This window comes from Cucumis melo, chromosome 1 (assembly GCF_025177605.1).
Source record: "Cucumis melo cultivar AY chromosome 1, USDA_Cmelo_AY_1.0, whole genome shotgun sequence".
NCBI lineage: Eukaryota > Viridiplantae > Streptophyta > Magnoliopsida > Cucurbitales > Cucurbitaceae > Cucumis > Cucumis melo.
The window spans coordinates 37,131,010-37,145,729 of record NC_066857.1 but is presented as its reverse complement, the minus strand read 5'-3'; the positions used below and the strand labels follow the sequence as shown (position 1 = coordinate 37,145,729).

The 14,720-nt window shown below is 28.2% G+C and overlaps 2 protein-coding genes across 4 annotated transcripts; both read right to left on the bottom strand.

Moving 5' to 3' along the window:
• Positions 1-436: 436 nt before the first annotated feature.
• LOC103500803 (GDSL lipase-like) lies at positions 437-2,696 on the bottom strand. Its single transcript, XM_051082909.1, has 3 exons — positions 2,196-2,696; positions 1,857-2,084; positions 437-709 (listed from the first exon to the last, which is right to left on the bottom strand). The coding sequence occupies exons 1-3, from the start codon at positions 2,685-2,687 to the stop codon at positions 437-439; spliced, it is 993 nt and encodes a 330-aa protein (XP_050938866.1). The 5' UTR covers positions 2,688-2,696.
• Positions 2,697-5,002: 2,306 nt separating this feature from the next.
• Positions 5,003-12,743, bottom strand: LOC103500654 (GDSL lipase-like). Of its 3 annotated transcripts, XM_008464029.3 has the most exons (6): positions 10,366-10,512; positions 6,892-7,275; positions 6,686-6,807; positions 6,352-6,579; positions 5,780-6,035; positions 5,003-5,379 (listed from the first exon to the last, which is right to left on the bottom strand). In XM_008464029.3, exons 2-6 carry the CDS (start codon positions 7,175-7,177, stop codon positions 5,129-5,131), a joined length of 1,143 nt encoding a protein of 380 aa, XP_008462251.1. In that variant the 5' UTR covers positions 7,178-7,275; positions 10,366-10,512; the 3' UTR covers positions 5,003-5,128. The 3 variants fall into 3 exon arrangements, with proteins under 3 accessions (XP_008462251.1, XP_016902856.1, XP_008462253.1); XM_017047367.2 differs by lacking the exons at positions 5,003-5,379; positions 5,780-6,035; positions 6,352-6,579; positions 6,686-6,807 and adding exons at positions 11,687-11,914; positions 12,012-12,133; positions 12,228-12,623 and having other exon boundaries at positions 7,064-7,275; positions 10,366-10,621; XM_008464031.2 differs by lacking the exons at positions 5,003-5,379; positions 5,780-6,035; positions 6,352-6,579; positions 6,686-6,807; positions 6,892-7,275 and adding exons at positions 8,986-9,343; positions 11,687-11,914; positions 12,012-12,133; positions 12,228-12,743 and having other exon boundaries at positions 10,366-10,621.
• Positions 12,744-14,720: the final 1,977 nt, after the last annotated feature.

Sequence of the window (14,720 nt, the reverse complement as noted above, 5' to 3'; positions counted from 1 at the left end):
ACTTGGGAATCTCCACTCCACATTAGCTTTGCAAATTGTTCATAAGCTCTTTCATTTGGATGATAAGAATCAAAGAACAAATATTCATTTGGATTTTCACATAACTCAAATTCTTTCACTCCTCTCATTCCTCCACAGCTATATATTCCTCTAAGTTTTCCACTCCCACAACATGCTTTCTTCCCTTCCTTCAAACCTTCATCCACACACATCATCATCAAATTTCTTTCATTAATTATAACCACTACAACAATTTCTAAACAGTTCACTTTAATCTAACACATGCATGAGAACTATTTTAGACATTTTTCGAAGTTATTCAAAATCTAATTCTGATCAACTCAAATAACATTTTATCATTTACAAAATTATTTACCATAATTAAGCATGGAAGGAATATAATATATAAAATAAGTGTAACTAAGAGCAAAAGAGATCAAATGAGGATTTTACCATATTTTGAAGGGTTGTCTATTCTGTTTTGAAGCATAGTGTACATATCAGCAACGGTGTATTTGAATCCTGGAAATTTGTCAGCAAATTTTTGAAGAGCAATAGGAAAAAGTTTATTGTGAAGGACTGCAAGTGCTGAAACTTCATCCCAACAGCTTCCATCGCCCTCCTTTTTCAATAATCTTGTGTTTGGCAAACAACCTAAAGGAGGAATCGCCACAAACGCAAATTTCCTTCCTCCTTTTTTGTATATTTCCTATCCCCAATCATCAAAATTTGTAAAATAGTTCAAACGTTTTTTACAATTTATAAGAATTTCTTTTAATTTAACTAAGGTTTTGGATATTTTATTTTTAATATTAAGTATGTACTCTTCATTTTTCAGATAATCTTCATGGCTTAGGAGTGAAAGAGTTGAATTCACTTCCTTGTTTAAAACTTTGGTTGAAAATAGACAACAAAACAATAAATTTAGAGGTGAAAGAAGTGTTTATAGATTCAATTTTTTTTAAAAAAAATTAAAAATAGAATGTGTACTTAATTTTTATGTTTTTAATAGTTTTGTTTTGGTTATTTGCTTTCAATTTAATCTCTAAACATTTTTTAAAATTTTGCATTTTAGGATTGATGTATTAAATTTTTTTAAAAAATTAATTGATAATTAATCATTTTCAATAATATCTTCTGCTTTTTCCTTAAATAGTCCAAATTCATAATTGATTAAATATAAAACTAAAATTTATGTCAAATAGAACCTTAAAGGTGTAAATTTATATCTAATAGATATATTGTTTTGTGTAAAAAAATATATATAAGTGTGTGGAATTGATAAGAGCTTATTAGTTACAAGATACAATTAAAATTTTTGAAATTAACCTATTAGAGAATAGTTAAAAAATTATTACACTTTTTGTAGTTTTATAAAATGAAAATTTTGAATTTGAGTTCACCAATTTCTAAATTTATTAGACACCTTTCTTAATTTTATAAAATTATAAATTAAAAAAATTGAAATATTTGTTTGGTTCCCTAATTTATACACTTTCAATAAATCTTAAATAACTATTTTTTTATGGTTGATTAAAAAAGGAAAATTATTTTATCATGCATGCTATTTCTAACTGTATAAAATTTTTCTAATCAATCTTAGTAAGAAACTATTAATATGTGACTAAAATTATTTAATTAAAAGACCTTATCTAAAATAAACCAAAGTATTTTTATAGCAAAATGCAAAATATTTAAAAATTGTGTCTCTTAAACATTTTGGTTATATTTTAAAAATATTTTTCACAATTATGTAAACACAATTCTAAAAAATAAGCAATTTATAAAGTTGAGTTCACCGAATTGGAAATTTAACGCTAAAGCAAATTTAAAGCATTGAGATGGCCGACACTTACTTCGAGCACCGCCGAGAGGTTTCCGATGACCATATGAACGTGCTCCGTTTCACTGTACGTCTCATGAACGGACGAGCTTTCAAACGGAACCTTGTAATCATTTCCTCCGACGTGGAAGAAATAAACAGAATTCGAAAACAAATTATACGCTCTTGAATCCCCCAGCTTCTTCCTCATCGATCTCTCCACTTTCTTGAAATACCTAAGTTGAGTTTCAATGCCTATCGCCTGAAAAATTAAAAATCAATATTCAGCACCAGAAGACGATTTGAAGAAGATCGCCCCAAAACGCAATGCAATGCGGTTGGTTTGATTTGATTGACTGAAGAAGAATCGTACGAGTCCTCGATGAGTTTCAACCAAAACACCGGCTCCACCGGACGCAAAATTCGCTCCATGGATGTAGAGTTTGTTGTGAGGATCTAAATACGCCTGAATCAAAGGCAAATTCGCATACTCCGCTGTAAGAGAAATCGACTTTTTAGAACACGAAACTGAAAGGAGTGTACTGAGAGACTTCTTAGTGTATGATTTTGAGTAATTACCGATGAAATCTGGCACGATACGGCCGTCGGAGAATCTTCCTGTTGGAGATTTGAAGAAAGTTTGGCCGTAGGGCGTGAAATTGGCGCGGAAAGATTCGGTGGTGTTGATGAAATTGTTGTTGCCAGGATCGACAAAGGAGTCGCCGAATACGAAAAAGGCGAGGGGATTTTGCGATGAAGTAAGATTGTGGATTCGAGAGGGTTGTGCGATGAAGAAAAATGTGGAAAAGATTAAGAAAAGGAAATGGAAGATTGATATTATCTTCATCTTCTGAAACTGATCCATGGAGTCGGATTCTTCTCGTGCTCTTATTTGTTCAACATAGTTTCGTCTTTTACAAAACGCGAATATAATTTTTCATTTTATGTTGAAGTGATTTGAATTCCTTGAACAACGATCGTAAACATATGAGTAAATTAAAAGCATATTATTATATAGTTAAAGTTCATCGACGTCTATGGTAAAATTATTATGAAGAATTAAGAAGAAGAAGAAGAAGAAGAAGAAAAGTCCAAATTATGAAAATACACACTCTCATTTTACACTAAAGAGACTAAGAGAGTTAGTTGCATGAAATGTTGCATGAATGCCAAATGGCTCATCTCCTCCATGCAAATGCACATTTACTAATTAGTTTTTTTTCCCTCTCTTTTCTTTTTAATTGCATGAGCTCACTTTTACTAATTAGTATTTTTTTTTTATTACACGATCTCACCGATCCAATAAAATATGCTTTATTTGATATTAGCAACTTTTAGATACTTGACGTTTTTATTAAAAAATTATTATGTATTGACTATTTTAAAGAAAAAACGTTGAATATAGTTTTAAAAAATCGAAATTTTTAGGAAAACTTTTGAACTATTTTACGTTAGCTTTTACTTGATTTTTTTTTCGCGTCAAGTATAATTTTAAGGAAGCAAAATTTTCACGAAAATGACATCGAGAAAAAGAATGTTTGACGGTTTTTTAGTGACAAGTAATGTGACTATACTTGACGGTCGATTACTTGACGCTTTTTTCAACGTCAAGTATAGATTTACTTGACAATATATTAAGGTCAAACAATCTAATTTCTGTAGTAGTGTATTTTTATTGATTTTTTTTTTTACTAAATTACATTGGTTAAATGTTTGGAGTCTACGGGTAATAAGTTTGAGAAATGGTTGTAAAGTAATTAATTATACAAAGTTTTCTTTGCTTACATCACACTTTAATTGGTAAGGGGTTAAAAAAAACAAGTGTCCAATTTTCCAAAAATAAAGTTGAAAGGGTCTAAAATGTCAATTTTCTGTAATATAATAACAAAGTATAGTGAGCTTAGAATCAGACATTATTTATTGATTCTATTTCTCAAAAATCATGGAATTTTTTTTATTAGAAACTAATACAGAAAAGTAAATCAAATAAAAAATTTCATTCAAAGTATTATCGATATATTTTAAAAATCTCCGATTATGATTGTAGATACCTTGTCATTTAGAAATAAAATCAAAACAATATTAAAGTTAACGAGGTTTCGATTCGAAAAACTTCTGGTTAAAGAAGAATATTACAAAAACGTCAAACTGATGTATAAATCTTATCTAACTATGAATTAAAATAAATTAATTTTTTTTTGACTTAATTGTGTTTTTTTTACAGTCAAAGTCTTCGACTATATGCTTTTATAAAATAATAAATGCATTTAAATAGACCACGGCATCAAATTTAGCCTTTAACAAAAACAAACAAAATCGAGCCTTTTTCATATTTCTAAAAGAAACAAACAAACAATTAATTCAATCATATAAAATTTGACACATAACTCATAATGAGATTTTAACTTTATAAATAAGTATATCATTGAAGTAAATATGTTGGCTGACTTTAGTTATTCCAAAGCTAAGCCTCTCTGCCCCCTTTGAAAATAATGAATAAATTCAAAAGTCTATTTGACAAAAATTGTAATGCTAAAAGTTCATAGACTAAACTTGTATTCTAAATTCAATTTGAGATAATTGTTTCATTTTAATTTTTAAAATTAAACTTACAAACATCATCACTTATTTGTATTATATATCCTAATCTCAAGAATAACAATGTTTTCTCACAAATACACAAACAAAGTTGAATGATTTAAAGTTAAACCATAAAGTAATAAAAACAAGTTTTTTCAAGACACTGTTTAAGAGACCTTTGTAGAAGAAATACATTATAGAAATCTAAATTCGTTCGTACACAAAATTATTGAAAATTTACAAACTTGTTTAAAAAAAATTTAATCTGCAAGTGATGCAAAATTTAGAGTTGAAAGTTTATTTAATCTTTTAAAATTTTAAAAAAATCATTTTATACAAATTTTAAAGTCAAATAATCATTTTAACTTTTTTAAATTTTAAGAAAGTTAAGCCTGTAAATACCTCATCCACGGCTAAGAAACTAAAAACAAAAACTACATATATATTAAATTGGCTAAAGAATCGAACTCTTTTACTTGAGAAAATAGAAATTATGCTAATTAAATTCCGAGAGAAAAAAGACAAAGACAAATAGTTACCAACTCCTAAGTAATCAATTTTGATTTTCAAATGTAACAAAATGAATCTAACTTATAATAATAATAATAAATTTTTAGTATTTATTAAATAATACACAACGAGTGCAAGAACATATGATTGGTATATATGCAAAATCGATAGCAAAGTGCAAAGGGTTTATTTAATTTTAATATAAGATATCAGTGTTCAAGCTTGCAGTGATCCATATTGAAAGAATTGTTTGAGGTTATAAGGGTTGATGACTTGAGAATCTCCACTCCACATTAGCTTTGCAAATTGTTCATAAGCTCTTTCATTTGGATGATAAGAATCAAAAAACAAATATTCATTTGGGTTTTCACATAACTCAAATTCTTCCTCTCCTCTCATTCTTCCACAGCTAAATATTCCTCTAAATTTTCCACTTCCACAACATGCTTTCTTCCCTTCCTTGAAACCTTCATCCACACACATAATCATAAATTTCTTTCATTAATTATAACCTCAACAATAATTTCTAAACCGTTCACTTCACTCTATCATAAATAAAGCTTTAAAATTTTCAAATAATTAAGAACTAATTAAAATGTTCTATAATGAAATCATTTCGAGGTTATTTGGTTATAATTTTGTCCAAATTATGAGATGTATTTTAGATCGTAAACATTGTATTAACATGAAAGAAAGTTAACGCATGATATGTTAAATGTTATTCATGTGTGTCACACTTTTCAAAATTATTCAAAATATATCTTCCAATTTATAAAATTATTTGCTATTTTCTACTTATAAATAAACATAAACATAAAATAAGATAAGAGTATGCAACTAAGAGCAAAATAGAAACGGGGATTTTACCATATTTTGAAGGGTTGTCTATTCTGTTTTGAAGCATAGTGTACATATCAGCAACGGTGTATTTGAATCCTGGAAATTTGTCAGCAAATTTTTGAAGAGCAATAGGAAAAAGTTTATTGTGAAGGGTTGCGAGTGCTGAAGCTTCATCCCAACAGCTTCCATCGCCATTCTTATTCAATAGTCTTGTGTGTGGCAAACAACCTAAAGGAGGAATACCCACAAAAGCAAATTTCCTTCCTCCTTTTTTGTATATTTCCTATCCCCAATCATAAAAATTAATCAATCTCATTATTTGAAATCAAAATTCCATTTTGATCAGTTTTAAACCTTCTCATTTCTCAACAAAAATTTCTATTCCCTAATCGGTCATATGTTCGAAGTTTTAATTTAAAATGTTTCTATTCTAAATCTCCTCATTTCATTTTTTTCCCCTATATTTGAAATTTGTCCAATTCGTACACTTTCAACAAATGTTTTCAACGCAATTTTATGATTTTCTAATCAAGCTTAGTAAAAAACTATTAACATGTGACTAAAATTGTACAATTAAAAGCATTGAGATTGACACTTACTTCGAGCACTGCCGTGAGGTTACCGATGACCATATAAGCGTGCTCCGTTTCACTGTACTTCTCATGAACAGAGGAGCCTTCAAACGGAACCTTGTAATCATTTCCTCCGATGTGGAAGAAATAAACAGAGTTCGAAAACAAATCATACGCTCTTGAATCCCCGAGCTTCTTCCTTATCGATCTCTCCACTTTCTTGAAATACCTAAGTTGAGTTTCAATGCCTATCGCCTGAAAAATTTAAAATCAATATTCAGCACAGAAGATTAAAGAAGATCGCCCCAAAACGCAATGCAATGCGGTTGGTTTGATTTGATTGATTGAAGAAGAATCGTACGAGTCCTCGATGAGTTTCAACCAAAACACCGGCTCCACCGGATGCAAAATTCGCGCCATGGATGTAGAGTTTGTTGTGAGGATCTAAGTACGCCGGAATCAAAGGCAAATTCGCATACTCCGCTGTAAGAGAAATTGACTTGTTAGAACACGAAATTGAAAGGAGTGTACTGAGAGACTTCTTAGTGTATGATTTTGAGTAATTACCGATGAAATCTGGCATGATACGGCCGTCGGAGACTCTTCCTGTTGGATATTTGAAGAAAGTTTGGCCGTAGGGCGTGAAATTGGCGCGGAAAGGTTCGGTGGTGTTGATGAAATTGTTGTTACCAGGATCGACAAAGGAATCGCCGAATATGAAAAAGGCGAGGCGATTTTGCGAAGAAGTAAGATTGTGGATTCGAGAGGGTTGTGCGATGAAGAAAAATGTGGAAAAGATTAAGAAAAGGAAATGGAAGATTGATATTATCTTCATCTTCTGAAACTGATCCATGGAGTCGGATTCTTCTCATGCTCTTATTTGTTCAACATAGTTTCGTACTTTGCAGACGTGAATAATTTGTTCTTTTATGTTTAAAGGGATTTGAATTCCTTCAACAACAACCATAAAGAGTAAATTTAAAATATTGGCAAATATATACCCATTTTTTAAAAAAAATTGTAAATATAGAAAAATTAATTAGAGTTGTATTCACGATCGTTATTATAATAGTCTGTAGATTATAATAGTGTGAGATACAAATTATTATCTCAGTTTTTGTAGTGACTGTTGTTGGAACCTTTTATTCGATCTTCTATCCTTGAGAAGAATAAAATAAGAAGAAACTCTGGAAAAAATTATTATTAAGAATAATTAAGAAGAAGAAGAAGAATCATTTTACAGTAAAGAGAGTTAGTTGCATGAAATGTTGCATGAATGCCAAATGGCCCATCTCCTCCATGCAAATGCACATTTACTAATTAGTTCTTTTTAATTGCATGAGCTCACTCTTATTGAACTTTTATTCTTTTACTAAATTACATTGCTTAAATGTTTGGAGTTCATAGGTAATAAGTTTAAGTAATTCATCATACAAACTTATTCCTTTTGCTTACATCACACTTTAATGGGTAAGGGGATAAAAAGAAAAAAAAAATTGTTGTAAATAAAAAATCGATAAAATATTTACACTTCATTAAAAAAAAATAGAGTGTAATAAATTTTGTCGATTAGTAATTTTTTTTATAGAGAATAAATAGTATATGTTTTTTTAATAAAAACCCTTAATTTTATTAAAAATAAATACAGAAAGTAAATCAAATAAAATTTTCATTTAAAGTTTTATCCACGTATTTTAAAAATCTTCGATTATGACTATAGATACCTTGTCATTTATAAATACAATCAATCTATTGTTTGGTTATTAGAAACTAGTCCTCTTTGATTTCATAAGGTTACGATTTGAAAACTTCTAGTTTAAAAAGAATTACAAAAATCACAGATTGATGTATAAATCTTATCTAACCGCAAATCAAATAAATATTAAAATTTCAACTTATAAAAAAATTATAATCAAAGTCTTAAGACTATTAGGCTTTTATAAAATAATAAATACATTTAAATACACCACCACATCAAATTGAGCCTTTAAACAAAAAAAAAAAAAAAAAACAAAAACAAAATTGAGCCCTTTTTCATATTTCTAAAAAAAAAAAAAAAAACAATTAATTCAATCATATAAATTTAGACACATAACTCATAAGGAGATTTTAACTTTATAAATAAAGTATATCATTGAAGTAAAATATGTTGGCTGACTTTAGTTATTCCAAGACTAAGCTTCTCTAGCTACCCCAATTAAAAAGAATGACTAAATTCCAAGGTCTATTTGACAAAAAAAAAAATTTGAAGTTAAAAGTTAAGTATTCTAAATTTAATTTGATAACCACTTTATTTGTTGTTTTTATTTTTCTGATTTTGTTATTTATTTTTTTATTGATGTTTTTTATATAAAAAAAAAAAAACGAAGCCAAGTTTTGAATAATGAAAAAAAAAGTTTTTAAAACCTTGTTTTTCTTTTTAAATTTGGTTGAGAATTTTATTCCTTTACTTGAAAAAGTTAAAAAAAATTAGGATAAGAAATGGAAAGAAAATACACTTAATTTTTAAAAATCAAACAATTATTAAGCTAAAAATATTCTTAAAATTAATTGTGATTTTTTAAAAAAATCAAGTAATTAAAATAATTAAAAAAGTATCTCACTAAATCAAAAGAACATATATACTTAACGAAAAAACAAAAAATAAAAACACAAAGAACAAGAAACAAAAGCATTATTATCATATGAACCCTTATTCAGTGGTTATTATTATACAAAACGGTGGCAAAATACAAAAGGTTTATTTTTTAATATAAAGAGATGAATGTTCAAGGTTGTGATTGGATATATTGAAAGAATTGTTTGAGGTTGTAAGGGTTGATGACTTGGGAATCTCCACTCCACATTAGCTTTGCAAATTGTTCATAAGCTCTTTCATTTGGATGATAAGAATCAAAGAACAAATATTCATTTGGATTTTCACATAACTCAAATTCTTTCACTCCTCTCATTCCTCCACAGCTATATATTCCTCTAAGTTTTCCACTCCCACAACATGCTTTCTTCCCTTCCTTCAAACCTTCATCCACACACATCATCATCAAATTTCTTTCATCACAACTTCAACAAATAATTTCTAAATAATTCACTTTTACTCTAACACACATCCTCTACGAACTAATTATCGATGTTATATACTAATTTTGAACAAGCAACGTTATATTAATATGATATGAAAAAAAGTTATATGTAATAAAAACTCTTCGTTATCTGACGTTATTCAAGGTCTCTCCACTATTATTTATTGAACACTTTCATTTAATTCAGATAACATTAAACTTAGAATCATGCTTCTAACTTTCTAAACAAGAATATATATCCTAACTAGGATGCTTGAATTGACACATGGAGGGTAAATTTTGATTTTGTTTACTCTAATTTTATTAAATGTTTCATTTTTAGATTTTTATTCTATTTTTACTATCATTTAGTTTTTTTTAATGATTATATCTTATATTTTACAAGTCATTGGATACTTCAAACAAAAAACATATAAGGGAGTGTTTTGACCCTCAACTTCAAATAGATGAAGTGATACTCCAATTATAATAGTTGATATTTCAACTATAGTAACCTACAATTTACTACAAAATATGATACCATACTTACTATTTCCCATTCTATATTCACTTTTCTTCTGTATTATATAAGGTATTCATTATTTTCTATCTCGACTAAAATAAATTGCACATTAACACACAAACTACTTCAAAATAGACTATTATAATCTAGGAAGTACTCCCACCGTCACCCACCTCCCACAAGGTCTAGAGTACTTGAGAGACATGGACAGTCTTTTTTAGCATTAAGCTCATTGGAAGTGTCAAAGAAGTTGGAGACTTTAAAGCCATTATGAGCTAGAGCTCCCGAATTTTGTCTTCTTAAATCTTTAGATACTTCTCCTACTTGTACTCTAATCATTTCTTTCAGGTTTTTTCATACTTCCAAGTCTAAGATGGTATAAATCTAGACAAAAGATCACCATGAAAGAAATGAAAATAAAGCTTAGGGAACAAAGAGCAAAGGAATTGAGGATTTTACCGTATTTCGAAGGATTGTCTATTCTGTTTTGAAGCATAGTATAGGTATCACCGATAGTGTATTTGAAGCCATGGAGTTTGTCAGCAAGTTTCTGAAGAGCAGCATGTAGAAGCTTATTGTGAAGCCTTACAAGCGCTGAAGCTTCATCCAAACAGCTTCCATGACCGTCCTTTTTCATTAATCTTATGTGTGGTAAACAACCTAAAGGAGGCACCGCTACAAAAGCAAATTTCCTTCCCCCTTTCTTGTATATTTCCTATCCCCATCAAAGGAAAAAAGAAAAAAGAAAAAAAAAATCAATCCAATTACTTGAAACTAAATTGCATTTCAATTCTAAATCTTCTCATTCCTCAACTAATTCTAATGAATTAGAATTTGTTAGTTTGTTTTGATTGGTTAATGCCACGTGTACTTTTACTGCCTATTTATTGGCCCAATTCATTTTTCTACCCTATTTATTAATTCATCAATTAATAAACATAGGTACCAATGTAGAATTATACAAATATATATATGTATATTGAAAAATGCCTACTAATCGTACTAATACTAGTTATGTAACAAGTTTTCGTTTAATTAGTGATGTAGCGTGTTCGGGGTATCAAACTAAATTCATGGTTAAATAAGGAAATGTATCATGAAAGAGAGAACTCTTAAAAAAAAAAAAAAGAAACCAAAGCTATATATTATAACGTAGATAAGCTTCCTATTATAACCCTAAATTATTTATTTATAGACTTTGAAAAGTAACATAGTTAACTAATTAATTCTAATTGAACATTCACTAATCAAATTTTACAACTAAATTAAAAAAGGAAATTGTTAGGATAATAAGAGAATGAAACACCAAAAAGAAAAATAAATTAATTAGGAAAGTTTAATGAAATTTAGCTTGTAAATAGTTTTAATATTTTTCTATTTAAAAAATCTAAACCTAACATAATGCATCAAAATATTTACAAAATATAACAAGATGTTTAAATCCTTTAAATATTGATAGACTTTCATGAATACATTTAATAGATAATGACGACTTGTTATCGATGATAGAATATAATATTTTGATATATTTTGTAAATATTTTCATGCGTTTTGTCATTTTTTTTTATAACTAAAATGAATTAATTACTCTATGATTTTTTATTTATTTTGCTATTTAATATTAAGTCTATTTAATAAAAGAAAATGTCTTTTTTTCTTTTTTTAAGGTTTTTCATAATTGGCTCGAAGTAGATAAACGTAAACAGGGGATTGGTTTGACTTTTTTTTTTTTTTTTTTTTTTGCTTTATTTGCAATTTAGGCATTGAGATAGAAACTTACCTCGAGCACCGCCGTGACATTTCCGATCACCATATTCACATACTCTGTTTCAGTGTACTTCTCGAAAACAGGGGAGCCTTCAAACGGAACGATGTAATCATTTCCTCCGATACTGAACAAATAAACAGAATTCGAAAACAAATTATACGCTCTCGAATCCCCCAGCTTCTTCCTTATCGATCTCTCCACCTTCTTGAAATACCTAAGTTGAGTTTCAATGTCTATCGCCTGAAAAATTAAAATCAATTTTTATCATAGGAAAAAGAAGATCGCGAAAAAACAAAAGGAAAGCAGCAATGCGGTTTAATCGATTGAAGAATTGTACGAATCCTCGATGAGTTTCAACCAAAGCGCCGCCTCCACCGGATGCAAAATTAACACCATGGATGTATCGTTTGTTGCGAGGATCTAAATACGCCGGAATCAAAGGCAGATTCGCATACTCCGCTGTAAAAGAAATTTACTTCTAAGAACACAAAATTGAAACGAGTAGAGTAGGAGTTATAGTTTCAGATTTTCAGTATCCGCTTTGAGTAATTACCGACGAAATCAGGCACGAGACGGCTGTCGGAGAACCTTCCGGTCGGAGTTCTGAAGAACGATTTGCCGTATGGCGTGAAATTAGCGCGGAAATCTTCGGTGGTGTTGATGAAATTGTTGTTTCCAGGATCGAAAAAGGAATCGCCGAATATGAAGAAGGCAAGGCGTTTTTCCGATGAAGAAACATCGTCGATTCGAGAACTTTGTGCGATGAAGAAAACTGCGGAGAAGATTAAGAAAAAGAAATGTACGCTTGAAATCTTCATCTTCTCTCTCAAACTGTTCGTTGAAGAACAGATTCTTGTTTTGTTGGAGTGAACTTATAAAGACATTATTTCATTGAAATTTTTTATTTAAAAAACAAAGGAAAAAGTGATTTTATTGGAAGTTTTTTTCTCTCCATATTTCAAATATGGAGTTTTCATATCTTGACATTTATAGAAACATTGGAAAGCACTATTGGTTACAAACTTGCTCTATATAGGTACATTAGGTTTCAATTAGAGAAACCTTTAGTTCATCGGTGCTTTGGTTTATTTTAGCAATTCAATTCCATCAAATTTGTCGATAATTAGTTAAATTCAATATAACTCGAGCATTATTATAAAACATGAAGTCAAAAGTTTGAATCTCACAACTTCGATTATTGTTGAGCTAAGAATTTAAATTCCTAATATAAGTTATATTGAATCAATTCCTATAATAATGCAAAAACTCTATATATTAAAAAAAAAAAAAAACAAGTTTTGAATAAAATAAAATTTAATTAATACATCATTTTAGTTATTAAATAATCCCACCAAATTTGATAATTTTAAAATTCGATCGAAAACTTAACGTGAGTGGTAACTTATAATACCATTTAAAATTTCAGGATAAAAAAGATCAGTCAGTTTTAAGGATTCTTTGCAAATATAGTAAAATGTTATAATCTATATGCGATAAATCACATAATATTACTTGTTTGTATTTATATAATGATAAGTACGAACAGTGGTTTAATATAAATAGATTATGGTATTTTTACAAATAAAATTTAACGTGGAATTTGACATTAAAAATTAGTCATTTTTATCAAAATTCAAGGTTAGATAATGATATTTTCTCTATAGAATAGCAATGTAAATTTGATTTTTGTTACCTTTCTTTTAGTTTGATATTAGATTAAAGTGGAGATTTAAATCTCTAATTCATTTTTACAATGTATGCTATAGATGCTTTGATTCTTTGATGTGTAAATGTTATACAAAATAATTTCCATAATACTTTATCAAACTACAAAATCAAATAAATTCAAACTTTTCAACTCAATTATTTCTCTTAGTCAAAGTCTTAATCATACTCCTCCATTAAATAATAAACATTTAATTAGATCAGGCATCCAAATTAGCCTTTAGCAAAAATAAATAAACCAACGAAATGTAGCCATGTTGTAAAAGCGAGGCGAATCGAAATACAGATATCAAAAAATATAATATTATTAATAATAATTAATTAATTAAAAATCTAAAAAATTCACTGTCTCTCACTTTCTCCTCGGAATTCCTCTAACGTGTATTCCTTCAAATCCACCAAATACCTCTATTTATAGAAAAATATTGATAGTGTTGAATGATTAAGAGGATGCTATTTGGTAGAACCCTAAGCTTGATAGATAGTATGTATTTATTATCTAATATTTATATGTTACCATCTTTATGGATTACAACGATGGATTTAAAAATAAGGAGAAACGGTATATTACACGATTGTAACGAATTATAAAAATTAAGCACTCAAATTTATAATACTCTCACAAAAATTAATGATAAAAATTGAACTCGTACGCTAACACCATTATAAATATTTCCAAAGATCTTTTACGTAATTTCAATATTTCCATATTTTTATAATAAAAATTTTGAAGGACGTAATTTCAATATTTTTCAAAATTTTCAAATAAAAAATTTGAAGGTTATCGTTTAGTTTTAGAATTGTTTTCAAGTATAGAAAAATAAATTAATATGTTTATAAAATATAATAAAATTTTATACCATCATTAATATATTTTTAAAGTTTTTTCTATTAAAATAATTTATCTTTGTTTTAGTGCAATTTGTTCATTAAATGTAGTGGAGATATTTAATTTGTTTCCTATCTTTTTAATCTATAAATATTTATTAAAAACAATGAGATGCTTTTAATTATTATTATTTTTTCTTTCTTTCCGAATCCCTAGAATTGGTTAGATAAACAAATAGGGAAAAATGAGAAAAATAAAGTATGCACCAACCCAACCCCATCACTTTGTCTCCAACAATAATTACCATTTGTTTATCATTTCCTTATGCTCTTTCATTTATTTAATTTGTATTTCCATTTTTGTGTTAAATTAATAAATTATATGCTAACAATGTTCCTTTTTGTTAATAGACAAATTATTTGGAAATTATTTGTGATTTTTCCTTATTTGAAGGTTACTTGCTATATATGTGACTATGATTGATTGTAATCG